A 22,466-nucleotide genomic window follows, 5' to 3' on the forward strand; every position below is an offset into this window, starting at 1 on the left:
AGAGTCCAGAAATCAGTTATGTAATATGTACGTAATACATTTGAAAAATCAAAGTAAAATTTAATTAAATAGTCACTTTTGAGAGAATTTTAGCTGATTGGAAATGTAAAAGCTTAAAATGTATTTAGTCAAAACCTAAAATCTATCTATCTCTTCTGCAAAAATAGCATAGTATATTGGTACATTTTCTCGTCCAAGAAATCCTTGTCGAAATTAACATGCCACAGTAATTCATCCATACATTGGAGATGTGAGATGTCCTCTCAGCTCTTATTGCAGCTTTAAATTATGCCTGTGTCTCAAAAAAAGATAATTAAAAAAAGTCAAAACTTTTAAGATATTTTACTGACTTTACTCACATAAATACATATGAAAGCATTCCATAAACAGCTACAATGTGCAGACAGGTGCTTACACACCACAACATGACTTTGACATTTGTCAGTGGGTCACAAGCGCAACTTAGTGTTTCAGCGTACAATGACCACATTTGCTGTAATGAAAGTAGGAAAAAGGTGTTGCACACTCTCCTTCCATATGCAATTCTCTTTTTTTATTCTCACGATGATTCAGCCCTCGAGCCGTCTTCAAGAATAACAAACATCTGAATAAAAAAGAGAAATGGAGTGCAACACTTTTATTCTACTTTCAAGTCTACTTTTAGTGGCGGTTTTAGTTTCAGCTATAACTTACAATAACATCATCAAACGACACGATATTTTAGACAACTTTGTTAAAAACACCTAATTAGTTTTACAAAAAGTTACAATATAAAGCATGTATGTAGCGGATATGAGTTCAACATATAATGAATAACATTGCAGCAGCCATAATTATGCCATTTATACCTATACTATTGTGATAATTCGGTCCGTAGGATGATATAATTGTTGCTATGTTCAGACATTTTACTTGTCTCATCCTCTTCACTTTGTTGTGGACTCGATGGCCTTCAACAGTGGGACCCACCGCGACACTCTGTGTCCTCTCGGCTTAGCCTGACCCAAGCTTGGCCACGCGTTGCTTCTGGGGTTCGTGGGGCCATCGTAGTCATCCGCCTCCGAGGTGATCTCCATCTTCTGGATGATGAGCTTCAGGATGTTGTGCTGCTTCTCCATCATGCTTGACACATCTTTCATCCTACGAAGGGAAAACATCCGTTTGAGTGACTCTTGAGTCTAAATCTAACCTTGAGTAGATTTATAATCAGGCTTTTTGAGAGTGGTCCCATTTTATTAGAGAGAGGAATACAGTGAGTCACATCTTTTTTGTATTTCTTTGTAACCACTAGGGGCCACTCATGCATCAAAAAATACTATTAATTGCTTGAACTTCCATACTGTAGGTGTTGCATTCCTCTTTTTTAATTACAAAAACTCATAACCTCATTATTTAAGATAGTTTTATGATTCCAGGGAAAAGAAAACTGACCTTCATGTGATTATCAAGAGTGCCCTACCTGTGCTTTTGCTTTTTGAGCTCATTCTCCAGCATAGTGCAGTTCTGTGATTTAACCTGCAGACGCATCCAGGCATCATTTGTCTCATCCTCACCTGTGAATAACTGCCATATATAATTCTTTTGACAAAAGTGGAGAGGATTAAGAAAGGGAACTGACATAGGTTACAAAGACAAACAATATGTTGTACAGTATCTGTATTTAGAAAGTCTCAAGCACATACCCTGGAGCAGTTGCGATTGGGGTAGATGATGAGGGAGGGTTTGTCGACTCGTTTCATGAACCAGTAAGGCAGCTTGTCTTCCAGAGCAGTGTGGAGCTCAATCTGGGATCAGAAATACAGATTAGTTAGTCAGAGGTGCAGCTTTGAAGAGTTCTGTTTGACCCAAAAGTTCTCATATTATGCTCATTTTCAGGTTCATACTTGTATTTTGGGTTTTTACATCTTTATATGCTTTTATTTTGCAAAAACACATTCTTTTTTTCACACTGTCTGTCTGAATACAAAGCCTGGTCTTACCAAAAGGCATGTGAATGACACGCTATTTCTCTCAAGCCTTCTCGCGTATAATTACAACGCATTTCATGATTTTTGCGTGTCATTTCACGCCATGTAGTCTCAATTGACTTGTATAGTGCAGTGATGGCGTTGTCATTTGACGCACAAATGTCATTGAGGGAAAACCCACGTGTTCGTATTTCTCCGCCACCTTGCGGAGAAATATGAAGTGGTGGAGCTTTCTGTCAGAGGGTTGTTTTTAAATCCATATTTCATGTGAAGGATGGCTGAAATAACGGGCGTGAAATGCCCTAACCCTAACCCTAACCCTGACCCTAACCCTAACCCTAACCCTGGGGAACTACGGGCGTTAAATGACACGCGAAAAGCTTAATATGCGTAGACATGCACGTGAAAAGTCATGAAAGTCATGAAAAGTGGCGTGCTATTTATACGCCCTCCCATGAGACCACGTAGGAATACACCTGTATTCACGGTTCATTTGAGGCTTTGACTTTTTCTACATGAAGCTTAGTGATGTAGATTCACAATTCCTCTGGTTCCCAGTAGTACACCAGCTGATTATGAGCGTTCACTCATGTTAAACCAACCAACTTCTGCCACCATTTCCCTAGGCCTATCACATCTTTGCTGCCAAACTCCCTTCTGCTGCTGTCAGTTGTTATTAGTTGTCCTTCCTCCATCCCATTCCCCTCCAGTCTCCATCACCTCCAGTACACAATCCTTGTCCACATCCCTTCATCCAGTGTCTCGACTGTAGGGGCGGAATATTTTTAAACTAATCATAACATCACTTCCCACTAATATGCAATGCTACGATGGGATTTTAAAGCCAAAGACGATTCACAATTCACTTTATTTCTGTGTGCAATTAATTTATTCTTCACTCTAAATAGCTCTCTCCTGATTAAGATATATGTAAAGTATAATTGTGACATTACAACTCTACAGAAGTCCTGACGTCTGGTTTAAAGGCACAGAATCGGACTTTGTGCTGTGTGCATTTTCTCTTAGGACTGAGCAATTTGATACTTTAACATGATTTATATAGCACCTCGACCTGCTCTATAATACATAAATAAAAATCTTTTATTTTAAATATGGGACCTTTAATCTAACAATTATAATTATAAATATATAAATATAATATAAAAGTAAATTTTAAATATATTATTGATTATATTTAAAGTACATCCATCACAATAGCCTCTTCTCACAATAATGCTGCCTTAACTGCACAGGCTGTGTTTATATTGAAATCCAATTGCATTAAACATGTTTCAAGTCTACTCGTTAAAAGGCTTCAAGGAAAAAAATACCACAGCATCCTTTTACTGGCTCTTGTGTTATACTTGTGGTCCATCAAGTGTAGCCATGGCAGACTGGGCAAGCACAGAACAAGCTGGATAAATGATGTAATGTCTTCTGTTGTGGAAATGCAACATACATTACAAAGAAAAGAACAAACAAAAGAACTCCATGCTATTTCCGCACATACCTGCATGCCTATTCTTTTCAGGGCAGCATTTCTTTGTACTTCGGCAATGTCTCCAACTGCTAAACCAATCTGTCACACAATCGAAACACCGACCATGTCAGATTTATTGTAAAAAGTAGAGATGTCTGGAAGGAGTCAATGCAAATGGGGACAACAGGCTGTAGGAGCATACTTACCATCAGGTTCACCAGCAGTATTGGCATGAGAAACACAAATTGCACAAAAATTAAGTAAGTCAGGATACCAAAAGGAAGCTCATTCTTTAGAAAAGCCTCCAGGAAGTTGTTTTGGTAGTTCAGTTCCCCGACCATCATCACAAAGGTTTGTATCACTGAGAGTGGCACGCTTTCAAACTCTTTCTAAAAGTAAAAAAAAAATAATATTACAAGCTTCATCTGTAGCTTTATCTATAGTCAAATACTGCATCACTTTTTTAAAGGGGGTATACAATTAAAACACTGGACTAAAGGGACTTTTAGTCTGACTGTATTTTGATTACTGCTTTCTTCATCTACCTGGTTGAGCATCAGCGCATAGAATGCCAAACTGAATGCTAACATCAGGTACACGAACAGCATCACAATGCGGACCAGTGTCTTCATGATCTCCCAAAACATCACAACATAGATACCAACGCCTTCAAACCTGGAGAAACAGGAGGTAATAACAGTTAGCGGCCTCTACGTGACACAGAAAAGGACATATTTGAATGGCGCTATTAAGTCAGAATGAAGAGTACCTCTGGAGATAAAGGAGAAATCCAACCCAGGAGCTTAACACTGCCATTGCCCCTGCTTGCCAGTGTAAAGAACCGTCTACATTGAGCATTGTGGGAATGATGAACAGAAGGGAGAGGACTGCTGAAAACCAGTCACTCTGGTTGGAATAATCCTTGAAGTAATTCCAGCGCTTTTAGTGACAAGAAAAGAAGAAAAAAAGTTTAAAAAAAAACACAAAATAATTAGACAAAGAAATGCTCCCGCTCATGTTCATGAAAATGACACTGTATATGACCGATCATGTGAAGTGATGTGGAAAGGCTTCTTATAGTTAAATCAAAATGACTAGGATAGAGTTTGGAGGTGACATTCTGACTGTGGTCATTCAGTGATCCTGCTCATCCATCACACCAACCTGGTGCTGAAAAGATTTATGTATGTGCTTCATGAGAGGTAATGATACTCGCGTAACAGTACCTGTTGTGATATCTGCACCAGTTCCTTCAATATGGAGTAGATGTTCATGACCAAGACCATTACCATACTGATGGACACGGGCAGACTTTGCTGTGAAACGAAGGACACAAAGATTTACTTTAGATAAGATAAGATATTCCTTTATTAGTCCCACAAAGGGGAGATGTCCTTCTAATAGCAGCAAAGTGGATCGCAAACATAGAAAAAGCATCAATAAGAAACAATACATTGTAACAAACAATATAAACAAAGAAATATAGAAAATATGAGCAATATAAACACAGGGAAATATAAAATATGAGAATAACAGGAACAATAGTATATTGTTTATGTAGGGATTGCATCATGATAATCATCAAGTGTGAAACAACACAGAGAGCTTCAAGTTATTGAAAGGTCCCTTATAAATCAAAAAGTGCGATTTCCAAACCTTTTTTTAAATTATAATGCAGGTCGAGGTCTTCATAAATATTAAATACTGTGAATGCTCAGTCAAAACACTTCCACAGAAAAATGCCCACAGCGCATATTCAGAAACTGACTTTAAACAAGCCGTCAGGACTTCTTCATAAAAAGACAGGCGCTAAACGGAGCGTTTCAGACCGAGAGTGAATAAAGATATATTCAGACAATGTCAGAAAAATAATGGGTCTATTGCACATTATACCATGTTAACATGTTCTAGTAAAAAAAAAATATACAAGTACAAACCTGAAAATTAGCAAGTTATGGGACCTTTAATGCTGATTATGATTGTCTTTGGTACCTCTGTGAAAGACGTGGGCACCATGGTGATATTGTGCTGACCCGCGTCAGTGATGATCAGAGTGGGCCTCAGAGCCACAATCAGGTGAGTGAGGGGCAGCAGGCCTAACAGGTAGAAAAACATGTTGAGCACATGAGCCTTGCTCCCGTATGCAATCCTGCGGATTGAAAGAAAGAAGGTTTTAACACTAGAAGAATGCCCCTCAAAGTAAATAATGCATTTGTATTTGGTGCATTCGGCAGAACAAATAATCTTTATCGCAGTGTGCTCAGTATCACAACCCATGGGAATAAGAAATGTCACTCTCGGGGGTTGAGTGACGAATACACACCACTTCATTGCTAGGTACTTTTTGCAGACAGGGTGGTTAAGAAGTTCAATGCGGTTGTACTGCACCATCGCCTGCAGAAAGATGAGCAGAAATATACTCTGCTGTTAATGGCACATTTTCTACAAGCGGGAATAAAGAACAGCCTGACAGCTGAAGCCTAAAAGATATAAAAGTGTATGCATCTTATTGATCTCCCAGAGGCATAATGTAGGATTACTTCAGCAGCCATGAAGTGTTTCTAACATTTTGTGGTAGATGAGAATTGGTTTTGTAATGAATCCAATAATACAATGCCACCGTGTATAAGAGTAAAATAAGAAATGAGGGTTGCAGTGTTAATGACTGTATAACAAAGAATACATAATACATCTTTAATTCAATGATCTGACAGAGCCAGTATTAGACTTGGCCACTCACAAAAAGCGTATCTGGGAACCTTTTCATGCAGATTTAACCCATTTTGAATTAACTTTGAAACGGGAACATTTAACATCACAAAATGAATTCAGGTGCAGATGGCCACCATAGAGCTTTTGTTAGGGTCATTGCTTACACCTCCAACGGAAAGCAAAAAAATCGCCTGTCACACGCGATGATGATCAGTAAATAATGAGTTGTCATTGAAGAAGGGGTGGACAGGACAAAGGAAAAACCTCTTCCTACACTTTTTAGACATGTTATATTTATTTCAGGTTTTTCAGGTTAATTTATGTTGCCCCTCGAGGAGAGAGACTGACCCACAGTCTGCACTGAGCAGTGGGCCTCACAATTGTTCAAGTTGACTCGAGGCACCCTAGCCAGATTTTATTTGTCTGTTTCCTACAAAACATTAGAATAGAGGGATAGAACCGCAGGAATATGTTATTGTTAAACATTTCAAATGTACATATGAGGAAACAAAACCTCTGCTATAAAAGTGAATGAAGAAAAAGTCACCATCGTCCCTTCTAGCCAATAGATGCTAAATGTGAGCCTGTGGATACATGAAGGTGAGTGGTTAAGCCTACAGAGCCTCATCAGAAGGCGATGCATGACTATAATAGAAATTTACAACTTAGTCACCGGGGTAGGTTATTTGCATTCTGCTGCATCAAAATGACATCTGAGAGTAAATAATAGTTGCTTACGTTGAGCGCAGCTAGTGGTCGAGTTAACTTCGTCTTTGCCAGGGGAGCTTGGAGCCATGTGAAATCGTATTCAATCTACACACATAAAGAATTGTTTAGTATTCTTTACCTATGCTTTAGACAATAAAGACTTTGTTTTTTTTAGTGCAGTTTGTAGGTTCATTACATGATAGTCAGGACTGTTGCAATCATCATCAGATTCCCTCACACAGCGGTCCAATAGGTGCTATTAAAAAAAGAAGAAAAACACAGTAAGAGAGAATCTTAGGCCTTTACAACTCTTACAGAGAAACAACTAGCACCAGCGGCATACTGAAGTGCAGAAATAAACTTTCTCTTCCAGAGGCTAACCTTGTAGGTCTCAGGCAGAAACTCAATCATGTCTAGTATGGGACTTCGCTGGCTAGAACCCGGTATGAACAGTCTCAAAGCCTCAGTACATCTGGAAGAAGATAATCACAAATTAATCTTAAAGTCACCGCAGCATCTGTAGACTTGGTACTCGTAATAATAAAAACATCTACAGTACAAGAAGCTCGTTTTCTCACCAGAACATACGTACTTGTATCGATTACATACCTCTCACTGTCAATCACAGCATTGACTAAATCTTTCCTCCCATTTTGCAGAGCTTCATGGAGGAAGGACGTGTCATTTTTGTTTAAGGTGAGCTCTGCTCCCTGACCCAGCAGAAGCCTGACTGCAACCACATGTCCCTCTCTCGCTGCGATGTGGAGTGCAGTATTCTGGTACATCAGCACATATTGGGACACAGTACTCATGCATTTATCATAGAACAGAGATTTCTCATGTATCTAGCGCTATTTGTAGTTAAGGTAACACTTAGAGGTTGACTGATGGGACTTATACAGTAATTCATAATGACTACCTACGCAACAATATACACCTCAACAATCAGCTGGAGTAAAGACTCATAGTTTGCTATAATAGTCCATGCGTATCATAAGTTATCATCGTCTTCATAGAAAGCGTGACCCTGGTCATTAGTGTAGTGACTATATATATATATACTGAATTTTACAGAGATATTTACAAACTAAAGTAAAATAAAGATTTAGTGTCAAAAGTGTCAAACAGATAGTGTATTGATAACGGATAGGTTGACTCCTTTAGAAATTGTTCATAGTAATTCATACCCCATCTTCATCTTTTTTATCCAGTAATTTGAGATTGGCTGACAGGAGAATGTCCATAGTTTGTGTGTATCCTGCAGATGCAGCGTGGTGCAGACATGTCCAGCCCCTGTAATCACTGTAAACAAGAAGCAGAGTAACACTTTCTGGGACAATTTCCTCTACTTCCAAGGCACATGGAGAAGATACAAGACATTGACAACAGTGTTGTACTTTACAAGTGTTTCCTCTTAAATCACTGTAGACAAGAATGCCCAACTACCTCGAATTGCTGATATGTATAAACATTGCTTTGTATGCTGTAAACTTCAACCACTGCAGGGTTGTAAGTAAACAGTACAGATGGTAGCATATACATCATGCTTTTGCATCATGCTTTTGCATGTTTTCCCTCATCATGTTTACCTGTGAAAGAGAGCTCCTTTGCGCAGCAACAGCTGTACCACCTTGGTGTGCCCCTCTCTTGAAGCCAAATGGAGCGGCGTTAAGCCTCGCTCGTCACCTTCATTTAGCAGACGAGAGTCTGTGATGGTCTCCAGTAGTCGCTGACAAGTATTGAGGCGCCCATACCTTAAAGGGGACATATTATGCTTAGTTTCAACTTCAAACATGGATTTCGGGAACATGATAGATAGAACATGTTCCCATGCTTTAATGTTCAAAAAACACTTTCTTTTTCTCATACTGTCTGTCTAATTCTAACTATAATAACCTGTTAAAGGACATGTCTCTTTAACCCTATAGTCAGGCTGGATATCAGGCTCTCTGCTATCTATTTTTGCAAGGGCACCATCAGCTTAGCTCTGCTCAACATTATTCTGATTGGTTTAGAGAAATACAAACAAGCCAGAGCAATTGTTTTCCCCTATCCCTATCCCATTTCTAGACTCAAGTGCTGGATTATGGTCTGGAAATATGTGACTCCTTTAAGCCCCCCTCCCAAGAAAGCCTAGTCTGCTCTGATTGGTCAGCATTTCTAGGCCTTCCACATCTGCGCTGTCAAGGTCGCTACACCATCACTGCTGCCGGGAAATGAAACGGCACTGTAGCTACACTTGATTAATAGTATAATTTTGACATCATAACTGCACGGAAGTCCTGGCTGCTCATATAAAGGCACAGTTACTGAATACGGGCCGTGGATTGAGCATTTTGATAAGTCCCTTGAGCTATATAGTACCTCCAATTGCTCTATAACCCCAAAAGACATTAAAATCTCACTTTTTACAATATGGAACCTTTGAAGAATAGAGGTATGAGGAGAAGCAGTAAGGTGTGGAAGAATATTTTTTTTCACTGTTTTGCTTGGATGAGCTCTGAAATGAAAAGGCATTTTGTGCAAGACCCATGGTAGAACAAAGCCAGATGTCCAGGGCAGTTACAGCTCAGTTCATCTTGTCGATTGAGTATCTTGCTCAAAGACACTTAAGATTGCTGTTACAGGGCATGAACCTGTAGGTAATATATAGGTACAACAAAAGTGTCGGGGAGTGTTAATGACTAATGGCGCTGCATACTACGAGAGGACATATACACAAGTAAAATATTGGCTTGCTATGATCTTTCTTTGTCTCTGAACCTTTTAAGAAGGTCAGCAGCACTTTGTGTCGGTGCAGTGGGACCAGTGGGGGAAGCGAATGAAGCGTCTATGAGAAGTAAAGTATGATATCATAGCGCAGCCTTCATTTGCTCTCTACCTCTAATGAAATAGGTGAACATGATAGAAAATCAATAATAATAATGTTGAATGTCCGCTCATTTCACTCTATTAGTGACATTTCTTTACATGTGCCTCGCTAATTGAATCCTATTCTTATGACGGTTCCTTTGGGTCACTATATAATATGTATGCCATGAGTATTAATCATCAAAAGGCTTTCGAGCACAGAAATTGATTGCCGAATTAAAACAACTGAGCAGAGAGGAGACAGTTTTAAAGAAGGCACATTGTTCATTTTTCATCTGACCACAGTTTTTCAATTACAGAGATAAAAGTCTTGGCTTCAGGAAGATCGTAAGTCAAGCTGCTCCAAGGAGCCATTTTTGATTAATGTTTTATACTCTTGTGGCACCATTGATCAACACACAACACTTGTTACTGAGTAACTTCTGGCATTTTTTAAGACAAGAAAGACATGTAGCTACCCCCCAATAATAAAGCTATCCTCCCAAAAAAAATAAAAAAATGAACAAATTCTGTTATGCAGAAAGTAATTGCTCCAGAATGCTGCAGCTTTAAAACAACACAGCAGAAACAATATAAAAGGAACATGGTATATACACTGCATCTCACACAATGTGTCAATGTGACATTTCTGGCACTTCTTTGATCAAATTTGCAAACTTGGAAGAACTTTGAGTTCAAATCAGGTCAAATCACTATTGCTTAGTTCAATTGTATGGGAAGTCATGCCCTCAGGGACCAATCGAACTCACTGAGCAGCAAAGTGTAGGGCAGACTTCTTGTCTTTCGACTTGCATGCGAGGCCGACCTGCCCCGAGAGGCCCAGCATGTTCTTCACTGACTCATGGATACCCAGTCTGCAAGCGTAGTGGAGCGGGGTGCAGCCCTCATTATCCTCACAGCTCAGCAGTGCCTTCACAGCTACACTCTAAAGTTAGACATAAACACATGAATGCATTCATTCATTATAATGTCTAATAATATGTGTATTAAACAAAGCACACATGCAAAAGACTTAAGTATGCTGCGGCAAAGAAAAGGACACATATTATATAACGCCTGCCATGGCTACAGCTAAATACAAACATAAACACCCACACACACATATATTACTAAGATTACAGAAATAATAATGTAGCGTTATAACATTTGAACACAGACACAAATATATCCGGTTCATACATGTGTAAGCAACCGTCAAGTGTAAATATATCAGCCTTCCTCTGTGGCTCATTTTGAAGGCATCATTGTAGCTTTAGCTAAAGCTTACAATGTTTAAAAAGGCTTAGTGACAGTATAATAAACTCCGTCCAGCCTTGAATGCAGGCTCAGGTCAAATTGATCAAGAACATTATAGTGATTAAATTCTAATCGAATCTGACATCTCTGTCTAAGCAGCATACAGTGCATCCAATGAGTCCCCAACAGGCCGCATTGATCGAAGGTACCTGCAGCACTTCTTCTCTGAGGTTTTTCAGACCCTTGGGCTGGAGAATGGCCAGGTGAAGGAAGGTACAACCACATCTGTCTGTCACGTTTACATTTGCCCCTTAAAGATATAAACATGTGTCATCATGCATGATACAAAAGATATAAGCATTGTTGGCGGTGCATATACAGCAACATATCTCACCTTTTGACAGGAGCAGAGACACAGTTCTCCATGCTCCACAACTCGTAGCCAGCAGCAAGGGAGTGTTTCCTTTACAGTCAGTGCTGTTAAGGTCTGCCCCCTGAGGAGAGAATGTACTTAAAACCTTATAATTGCCTCATTAATTATTGTTGCAAATGAGATCATAGGAAAATTAGAAGCATCTATATTAAATTCTACACTGCATTTGACATACATGTAGCGAGCAGTGTGCACTATTTTAAATATTTACGGAGCAAATGAAGCTCCCTGAATTTCTCATGTTGTTGGATTAGATGTGTAACAGTAGATGTGCTGTGTGGTTAATGCACAATTTTGGCTCGATAAAAAAATAGAATGGAGTACATTTTAGATATTGATTTTTAAGATTTTTAAGCGTTGTGGCAGCAACAATGCATGGGGAAGGAATGTTTTAAACAGCGTGTTTGTTGGCTTTAACATACAGTAGGTGCTGTCCAGTAGAGTCCGGCTAACTAGCTTGCTACCCCAAATGGTAGCCTAATGGTGTGCTACTGTACTTCCAAAGCATAGGTTAATTAGCTAGCGTACTGTATATTAATACGTTGCATTACAGGGCTGAACGAGCTGTCAGTTAACTAAGAGTTATCGATGTCATGGCCGGATTTGTTAGTTCAACATATTGAAATCAAACACCAAGCCAAAATCTCAAAGCAATTCGCTTGTCTTTTGTGCCAAGTGATGTCAATCTTTGTAGACCGTTTCATGATTTCAAAGATAAACACGCTCAGCTCAGTGTGTTCAGCTTTTCCCCCTGTTGCAGTGTTTGCTTACAGAATGAGAGAACGACATGAACTTGGACCCCAGCCTCTACCTGGCAACACAGTTGTGTTAAAACTGTCTATGAAGTACAACAGATGGCTACAGATGGTCTACAGTCAATGGGTAGCACCTTTCACATTTACTAAGAGTTGTGTTTGATATTGCAAATATAGTGAGTGCCCTTTACTTTGCACAATTGGAGTTTTACTACAGAAAAAAAAGCAATTTTGCTGTCCTTAATGCAATTTGTTGCACATGATTTGTCCCTGATATTAATGTTAAGAATGCCTTCTGCTTAACAGGTGTTACCGTAAAAGAAAAAAGTGAATACAAAATAATACATTTATAAATCAGTGCTCTTAAAACAGCCACATCAATAAAACACTCCACTGTGTGTGTGTGTGTGTGTGTGTGTGTGTGTGTGTGTGTGTGTGTGTGTGTGTGTGTGTGTGTGTGTGTGTGTGTGTGTGTGTGTGTGTGTGTGTGTGTGTTATTTACCAAAGAAATTAGGTACTCTGCCAGCTCTGTGTGGTCAAATATTGTAGCCCTGGAAAAGTAAACACAGCAATACCACACACCAATGCTGTCAAATGTTAAATTCAAATTCTGCCTTGTCAGAGCAGGATATAACAACCAGATTTTCCTCAGTGTTTACTTTTTTTATCTCCCCGATTGTAATGGCTTACGTCAATGATGCACTTTTATTAGTATTCCTGGTATTCTGGTGAAATTCTACATTCTACACGCAAAGATCTACCCCCCCCTCCGACTTTCCTTTTACAAGGCTTTACTCTGCTTCTGTCTCTGCCAACACAAATTACTTTTAGATAAAATCAATGTGGGAAACGTATCTTTATTATGTATTCATATCATTATTATTGTCCCCAATTAAAGTCCATTAGTCAGCCAGCCATACCCAAGGGTTTCATATCTGTGTTCCTCTTGTTAGTCATAGTGTTATAGTGTTGACATTATGCAAAAAGGTTGATCTGCACAGCACTAGCAAACAGTTGAGGTCATTTCTAACAGATATTCCACATTTAAGCACAGTGGTGTACATGAAGCAATCCAAAACTGTGACATCACATAAATCTATATCTATATCTTAATGTATATATACCTTTATATATAAAAATAAGTATTTCTGCAGATTAACATCTTTTTGAAAAAACAAATTCATTCTCATGTCCTTGTGTGAAAAAAGTGGTGCTGTAACCTTGGTGATGTGATTTTTTATGCTCTCGGTGAATTAGTAGTCATAAAGTTGACTCCAGGGAACATATGTACCATCCGTTCCTGTCTCTAGACCGGCTGCAGACCATGGCACATCTCTTTGGGAGAAGAATGGATTGTGAGATATAACTTAAAATATAGCTTTTTCTATCTGTTTCCTCAGCACTGTCAAGATGGTTTGCAATTCGTCATCAGTGCAAAGTCTTAGTTGAACTAAAATTGCAAAAACATTGTGCACATTAACTCGAACCCTGCAGGTTGCAAATATTCAATTGAAAAGATTAAGGTCCTAATCCCAGTGTTGGTTTAATTGGCCTCAAAAGGTATTCCTTAAAGACAATGTACTCAATATTGAGAACATTAATATAGCAGCAAACACCTTTTGTCAAGGTAAAGATATAATGAAGTACTGACATCCTGAGGAGAGAATGAAGTCACTCCCTCCGCGTGTGGAGGTCAGATTCTGATCAAGTCTCACCAAATATGACGCAACAGCTAGCAGCTGATTAGCACAGCTTAACATAAAGACAAGAGACAGTGGGAAAACGAGCCTTGCTCAGACCGAATGCAACTAAATCACAAAAGCACGTCTAAAGCTCCCTGATGAAGAACTTATGTCCTTTTGTTGTTTGTTGAATCTGACAACAATTTGTGGTTTGATTGATGCTAGAAGAGATGGAGTGACAGACAAAGGCATAACCTACCTCTGATTAGCTAGTACTGGATGCCTTTGTTGAATGGGTTGGCTAGATCTAGGCACGGTTAGGGGGATTAGAGATTTAAGATGAGGGTAATGGAACGGCAACTTCCTGGGATGAGAATTGAAGCCAACGCAGAAGTGCCAAAAACTGCAGTTCCTCAAATGGCCACTTGAAGTAAATCCCCATGGACCCTCATATTAAAATGCCCAACTTTACAGCAAAAATAAACATGGTTACAGCTGGTGTCGGTCTCTAAAGCTAATTTCCCTGTTCATGACAACAGTATTGGGGGTGAATTTTGAAATAACTCACCTGTTAAAATTATACTGAGGCTTAAAGTTATGCAAAATAAAGGGCACAGCTTCTTTGAGTAACAGGTGGGTGCCTTTACAGGTGGCTTTGATAAGATTATCACTGGATCTACATTGGTTGCCTGGCAATATCACAATAATGATGCGTCATACAGTCACTGCACCAGCGCCGTCCAAGAAATAGTCTCACTCATAACTACTCAAGAGAGCAAAAAAGCCTATTTCCCAACATGTTGAGCGATTATTTTAAGTCATAATGGTCTTATAAAAAACAGCTATAGTACCTCATCAAACTAAATGTAGGCTATAATATCAAGTCAAATGTGCAAATGGCTCACGAGGGTACGCTCACCTGTGTAAAGGGGTCTGAGACGCCCCATCAGTTAGGTTGATGATGTCTTCCACTTGGTCAAAGGACGACAGCATCAGTTTGACTACCTCAGTAGCGCCCTGGGTGCAGGCCAAATGAAGCGGTGTAGTCCTGTCATTCTGAACAGCACAAAACATGGTTTCATTATAAGTGATGAATTATGAATAAATACAATGAATATTCACAAGCTCTGTGAATACAATCATGCCTGCTCCATACAGAGACACTGTGACATACTGAATTAGACAGAGAACATAAAAAATACACATAAGAATTAGTATGCATGCATGTACTCACTAACAGACATACGGGTTGTACACTTCCCAAGTGAAACATTAGCAAAGTATCTTCCAGACCTACTGGCTGGACACTCGGGGCTGTAACACAAGCCCTTAATGAGATAACTAGGATTGGCAGGAGGAGGCCAGTGATCGCTCCACTCAGCCTCACAGTGTAAGTGGGGGTAATTTGTATCAATTTAGCCAACCAAAGCTATTACTGTACTCCCTATTCCTGCTGTAGCTCTGGCCACTACCCCGGAGCTATACATAACGATCACTCCCAGATGGGGCACGATAAGGCCGACGTGCTTTAACAGAGACCCTTTGCAGGAAAATGCTTTACAGGTGTAGGCAAATGAGATATATATATATATATATATATACTGTATTTAAAACACAATGCAATTCTGACAAAGCATGCAATGGACAGATGGAAAGCAAGATTTGTAATCTGCAGCTCCCAAGTGTTGATATGTTTACGACAGTGTGATGCAGAATGGTAGGAAAAACAGTGGTGACAACCAAATTAATGCCTGCCCAAACTCGAATGATTATGCAAAGCACAGATTATGTAAGAAAGAGATTTACATTTTTGTTTTGTGATGTCAGTACCTGTTGCTGGTCAATTTTGGCACCATTAGCAATGCAGAAACCGATGGCCTCGATATTCCCGCCACGTACGGCCAGATGGAGGGGACTGCTCCGGGACTTGTCTATATAGTTGATGTGAGCTTCAGGTTGGTGCCCTAACTTCTCTCCTGCCAGCAGAGAAATAAATCAGCTCTTTCAATTGTGAATGATGAAGGTTTCTAAGTTAAAGCTTTTGGTTATAAACATTTGTTTAATTTGCTTCATTTCAAAACGCCCTTTATGAATATTTAGGTTCTTTTTGTTATTTAGTGGAAGGAACTTATGTCCGTTCATGGTGGGCTGTCTGTTTTAATTCACAAATAGCACAAAAATGTAAATATCCTTTAATTCCCTTGCTGAGCCATCACATACATATCATAAATATTTTGTGCTCTGACTAAGCCTTTTCTCCAACAACCCAAGTTTTGCAAAAGCAGACCTCCCACTGCGGATAAACACTGTCAGTGTGTGGCATCTGGCCTGTGTACAAAGTAGCGCATTCTGCTAAACGTATCTAGGGGCTGAGGTGAACTCTCTACTTATCTGTCAGTTTAATGTGCTGTTTGGCCTTGTAAAAACTTTTCATTATTGTCAGCACTTAAAAAATTGATGATGGATCAATCTTTTTTTGTCATACCGGCCTTCAGGATCACTTCCATGGCTTTCTTTGCACCTGCAAAGGCAGCTGCGTGCATGGGGAAATGGCCGAGCTTGTTCTGCTGGCAGAGCCGAGCTCCATGCTTTATCTTTGACAGATAGGAGAATGGATGGAGAGAAAGACAAACAAGAGACAATTATTTGCCAGAGACAAAGCTGCAAAGGGCTGGCAGTCACTATAAAGAATGGCTACATAATCTGTGCTGTGCAGATGGACAGTTATCCTTTACTGGGTGGTGCACAAAGACATGAATACATAAGTTTGAATGCATCGCTCTTGTACATACCAGTGTGCTGATAGCATCACAGTTATTGATGGAGCAGGCAAGCATTAGCGGGGTGTTACCGAGGTCTCCCTGTAGATTGCCGTCCGTAGCACTGTAGGACAGCAGCAGCTGCAGGGGGCACAGATCAAACTTAACAGCGAGCTCCACCCTGTTTCTGTTCTCAACTTTCTGTAGATGTCCTTTAGCCGCCGCCATAAAGCAACTGTGTCAGTTTGTCGACAGCAGCCAGATGCTATGGGGATGACAGGACATGGTCTTTCCAAGTAGATAGTTGAGTCAGGTTTGGTCAGATACATAAACAGTTGTTAGTTCACTTAAGAGTGCAGTGGCTGCTCTAAGTGACAAGTCATATAAAAGATGTGATGGTATAATATGATTGTCAATATCCTTGTTTAAACCTAACGACTTCCTATTTTCAAGGTTAATGTATTGTCATACGACACAACAAAATGCAGTTGTAATCCCTTTTATGCTCCATAAGAGAAATGAAAAAAACATTTTTTTTATGGTGGGGGATGAGGTGGAATTAAAGAGTCTCACAGTCTGAGGAAAGAAGCTGTTCTGTAGTCTGGTGGTATGTCAGCAGATACTCCTGTGTCGCTTGCCAGACGGTGGCAGGGTGAACAGGCTATTAAGTCGAGATGATACAACAGTTTTATATAAGGCTTCCTGTTTGCGTACTGGGTCTATATGAGCAACTAACGCTTTGTTTGAAAGAATAATTCAGCTCACTCCATCAGGGACTGTTTGTAACTGGTGGTGAATCTTATTTTATTTCATAAAACCCCCAGCCCCCTCTGGTGTTATTAATGGTTTCTCGAGGGGAAAACTGCAATAGTCTCCCTTCAACCCTCTATACTCTGTGTTATGTTATATTATGTTACATCCCCTGGATAATCATTTGCACATTTCTGAACAACTGTACACTTTAACAGACACTTTAATAACATATATATATATTTAATATTCTTCTTCTTTGTTTTATTATTATATTGTGGATGTTCTTATTTTTATTTTATGTCTTTTGCACTGTTTATTGCTTTGCACCAGATCACCAAGTCAAAGGCTGTAAAAGTGAAAACCTACTTTATTTTATATAATAATACATCCAGCAAACAGACAATGGCACAAATCACATAAACATAATTTGTCCTCATTGAACAATCCATTACAAAATATCATTTAACATCAGCTGTACATAGAGTTACAGTATTAACAGTTCTAACATGTGTTCTCCAGTGACAATGAAAAAAAAACACTTCTATGTTCCATCAATATCTAAGTGTACCATGCATTTTAAGTTATCTAAAAATGGCCACGTTATCAGTGAGAAAACACAAAATCACTGGAGAACTTCACATAAATCGTTATTTTCAGCTCACCTCCACCAGGTTGTTGTGTCCGTGGCTGACAGCCAGGTGCAGAGGGGACAGGAGGGCCTTGTTGAGGATGTTGGGGTCGGCCCCGAGGTCCAGAAGAGCCCTGCAGCTCTCTGCCTTGTTCCTCTCCACTGCCCAGTGTAGGGGCACGCCGCCCTGCTCATCACAGCTGTTCACATCTGGCAGAGCACATGCAAACAGACACACACAGATGTAAATACATAAGGGTGCTTGTATATATAAGGCCAACTCTACCAGACACAGTACTCTGAAATGTAACTATCAAACACTCTTTATACAAAAAAAAATGATGGTGATTCACAATACTCATATTTTACCCGTGCTGGGTTGCAACTTATGATCGATGACGGAGGCATGCTTACCCTGTGAGTCTATGACAGTGGTGATGAATCGGATGAGGGCGATGTGGTCCCATGCTGCAGCATGATGAAGGGGACTAGCTCCACATTCATCTTTCTCACTCAGGACCTCTGGGCTCTTCCTCACCAGGTTCTCGAGGAGGGCCAGGTCGCCCTTCTCAGCCAACTACGGTAATGTAGAATGTAATATGATCAAAGGAGAGTGAAGATAAGGGAAGAGCCTGTTATCCTTTTGGACTGTTCCATTAGTCTGCCTCTGATTTCACCACAATTAGATTATGGTGAGAATTAATACTTAGTCATGCTAATAGGCATCATCAGCTATCAGTGTCCTGTTTCCGTCGTGGTTCAAGTATGACATAATGTGTCTTTCATTCTTTCGAACATGTAACTAAAATTAAGAAACACAAAGAGTAAAAATAAATAATAATACACACATTACCAATAAATGAACAAAAACTTGTACACAAACTCAATTAATACATTACTCATGAACACTGATGAAAACTTACATGAAGTAAACACTAAATCCTACCCCTCCTCCGCTACTCACAATGACTTTCTTAAAGGTAACACAGGGTTGGGATCACTGATGGGGTGTCACATAAACACTCCTCATATTGTAGTAGTAATACTTGTAGAAGAGCGAAACCTCTTAAAATACTTTATTGTATACCTTGATGGATTTTTATCCACATTTGTCCATTTACTATATAATTAAATAAATGTCTTATTTACTCACCTCAAATACATTTAGTCTAGCCAAGGCTGGATCCTCATCCTCTATCACATACGTATAACAACTGGTCTGTCGGGCCACCTCTCTGCTGAAGTTCATCCCTCAGCTGTCACTCAATGGAGGCATGAAGGGTGATGGCAAAGGTACGTGTCTAGATATAAGCATAAACACACACATGGATGCAGAACACAGCAAAATACTAAAACAGGAAACAAATCCAACACAGTTATAATCATTATAGTATATAGTAAAGCCTGCTTTACAAGCTAGAAGAACACAGTGTTATGTGACTGAGAGGGAAGATAACGCTTTAAGCCATAGGCTCCTCTTGCCATGAGGGGCTACGGGCACAGATGACTTTGTCTTTACCCGGAAGGGCATTCAGATCCGCCGAGTGTTTGTAGGTTGGAGCCCTTCTGTTGAAGAAAGCAATTATGTTCTTCACAGCTGGGGGGCAGCTTGTTTGCGTCGGTCCCAGGTGTCCTTGGGTGATCCTGGGCGAGCAAGATTGAGAGAGACCTTGTAATTGTTTCGTACGTACGAGGCCTTCAGTCACATCAAAAGGCCAAACGACAAATGACATTTTTGGTTTGCAAATTACTATGGAGAATTCTCACTGGAATTCCTCTCGACCTTATGCAGCAGCATTCCTTTGGTGTACACCGTGACTGATCGGAGTTGTTTCTCAGGTCAAAACACCAGCAGAGTTTTGCCCTGCATGGATGGAAGTCATTTCGTGGAAACTATATTTTGTTTCCATTGCTCACTTGAATTACAGTGCATTTCTCTCCGCCAACTGTGTTCAAACGTTTAAAATATTGCACAAGTCAGTTCACCTGGATGAAGGTTCTAACAGGGCCTTTACTGGCTCCTCTAAGGTGAGCAAAATCACTGGCTCCAGATAAGAGATCAATAATTAACTCTAACCTCTGTGCGCTGTAGTCACCATGGAGATCAATTTAATTATCTTCCCCCAAGGCGGCTCTGCAGATTTCTCTGACCAGTAAATAAAGAAAAAGAATCATAAAGTAGAAGTGGTCTTTGCTTCAGGGGGACTCGCACCAATTATGGGCTACACATATATAAACTATTGATACTGTTACAGATGTAGCATTTCTGCCCATCTCCCCGGGAATGCAACACAATGTAGTTCACCCATGTTTGTAATAACATACTGAAAAGTGTTTGTATCTGAACAAATGTTTTCAGGCTTGCACTTCTTGACCAGTTAACGATAACTCACAATGAACGCCAATCGTCTGCACCTTACTTCCCCTCCTCTGTAGTCCAGATATGAATTCATGCTACAGAAAAACCTGCACAATGCAGCCTTGTTTTGTTCTAATTTGATAATGAGCCAACCACCCACTGTAGCCTATGTCATCTTCCAGATCGTTTCCGAGCAGCAGCGGTAAATAAGTGTCATTTGTAACCGCGCGTGCCACTCTTCTGTTTGCAGAGGCCAAGTGTACAGGATGTGCACTAATGGCAACTGGAAAATTTCCAAAGCAGTTTAAAAAAACTTGTCAAATGTGTATTTGCGTTAAAGAATTACATCATTGTATGAAAAGGATTTGCTTTCAAGGTTTAGTCTTACATTGTTTACATTAAACCGTATGAAATAGTATTATTGACACATATGGGATAAATGTTAGCTTTTGAAATCAATTTAAAAAAAGACTTGATTACCTTTTGAATATCTTTAATAACCAATCAGAGTTTATTAATAGGTGGATTCTTAAGTGAGAATAGAGCTTTGCAGCAAAATAACTGTAATCAAATTTAAAGTGTCACACCAAACTATTACATTAGGATCACAGAACATGAAATCCAAAGGGATTATAAAACTTTTTTATTAGTTAATTCATTGTTAAATGAACGATGAACTTCAATAATAAACACAAGTTTGTTGCTCTACTCGATGTGGACACTTGTTGGATTTAACCCACGCTCTGCACAATAAGTGAATCTAACACAACTACTGTACATCAGCTATAGTTAGTTAAGTTGATATTTTAGGTTATACGTCAGCTAAAGTTTTAACTCTAAAATATTTTCCACATTCCACAAAATATTAGTCCTGATATTTTCATTTAATCTTTAGTTTAATCAAATTTTTTGATAAATAAGCAGTAAAGTTGAAACATTAAAGACAGAGTTCAAGACATGACATACTTACAGTAGTTGTGTGATGAGCTGAGCAATCTGGATGTTCTCCTCACCACTGCAATAGGGCTTTAAATAGTGTGGTGAGCCTGTCTCCTAATGCAGGCAATACACTGCCCCTTGTGACCAGTGACTCTCCTGATGTCTTTGCAGAGAAACAGGCAAACTCATGTTGTAATATGATAGCGTATTTAGCTGGCAATACATTAAGCAGCAAACAGGATACGGCTGTCTCCCTCAAAATACGTTTTTGTTAATGCGTCTCGATGCATGATACTGTATTTAGGAGAAATGTGTTATCGTTTACATGATAATGGCAAAAAAGTAATTAATTTGGCACTTATTTTCCACTACAGGAACCAGAGTATTCAGTCATGTCAAAAACAGCTTTTGCCATCTTTTCAAGTTTGCTGGGCTGACCTTATTGTTAGCATTTGTAAAGCTTCCTGACATTTTCAACAGACCGAAGAGGAAACTTGACCGCCCAGCTGCACACAATACTGTAAAACATTTATCAAACTATTTCTCTGCAGAGGAAAACTATTGTCTTTACTTCCCGTGCTTGTTCTGTTGCTTTTTCTCTTAGAGCAAGTGACAAGATAAAATAAAGAAGACCACTAAGACCTCCTGGTGGGGATTAGGGAATATTCCTCTGGGAATTTTTATCAGGAAGGATTATCAGATCAGGTATATCATTAACTAAGGATTATAGTAGTATTTCTACCAGCATCATCATCAAGGGAGTAAGTATCATCTCAGACTGTGGACTGGTCTTTGACTACACAACATGTATATAATAACTGCAATGCCAGCAGAAGTGACATTTTAAAATTTCATCTTATTTCAAAAAGTGAGTGATGTTATACCATCTAAGAGAGAATATCACTTCAAATAGATGAGCTCTGATCACCACTTTGGTTCAGACTTGATTTGTCCAATAAGTACTGAATAGATTGCAATTAACATTTGAACAGAGATCCATGGTCCACGGAGGAAAAATCCTGGTGATCCCCTGACTCTTCCATTAGTACCACTTCAAGGTGGACATTTTCAGATTTTAGAGAAATGTCACGCTAACTACCAGATAGATTGTTATAAACTTTGGTACAAATATTCTCCTCCGCCACAGGATGAATTTCGATAACTTTGGTAATTTCCTAACTGTT

At 39.4% G+C, this 22,466-nt stretch overlaps 1 protein-coding gene across 1 annotated transcript; it reads right to left on the reverse strand.

Moving 5' to 3' along the window:
- Positions 1-622: 622 nt before the first annotated feature.
- Positions 623-21,356, reverse strand: trpa1b (transient receptor potential cation channel, subfamily A, member 1b). Its single transcript, XM_083936176.1, has 29 exons — positions 21,314-21,356; positions 19,504-19,628; positions 19,138-19,285; positions 18,399-18,561; positions 18,019-18,194; positions 16,637-16,744; positions 16,330-16,438; positions 15,675-15,820; positions 14,764-14,900; positions 12,665-12,713; positions 11,369-11,468; positions 11,184-11,284; positions 10,488-10,663; positions 8,457-8,621; positions 8,055-8,169; positions 7,477-7,643; positions 7,249-7,339; positions 7,064-7,123; positions 6,898-6,972; positions 5,771-5,841; positions 5,440-5,596; positions 4,674-4,763; positions 4,217-4,386; positions 3,993-4,122; positions 3,654-3,836; positions 3,478-3,546; positions 1,683-1,784; positions 1,460-1,578; positions 623-1,140 (listed from the first exon to the last, which is right to left on the reverse strand). Exons 3-29 carry the CDS (start codon positions 19,231-19,233, stop codon positions 927-929), a joined length of 3,339 nt encoding a protein of 1,112 aa, XP_083792302.1. The 5' UTR covers positions 19,234-19,285; positions 19,504-19,628; positions 21,314-21,356; the 3' UTR covers positions 623-926.
- Positions 21,357-22,466: the final 1,110 nt, after the last annotated feature.

This window comes from Echiichthys vipera (genome assembly GCF_963691815.1).
Source record: "Echiichthys vipera genome assembly, chromosome: 21".
NCBI lineage: Eukaryota > Metazoa > Chordata > Actinopteri > Perciformes > Trachinidae > Echiichthys > Echiichthys vipera.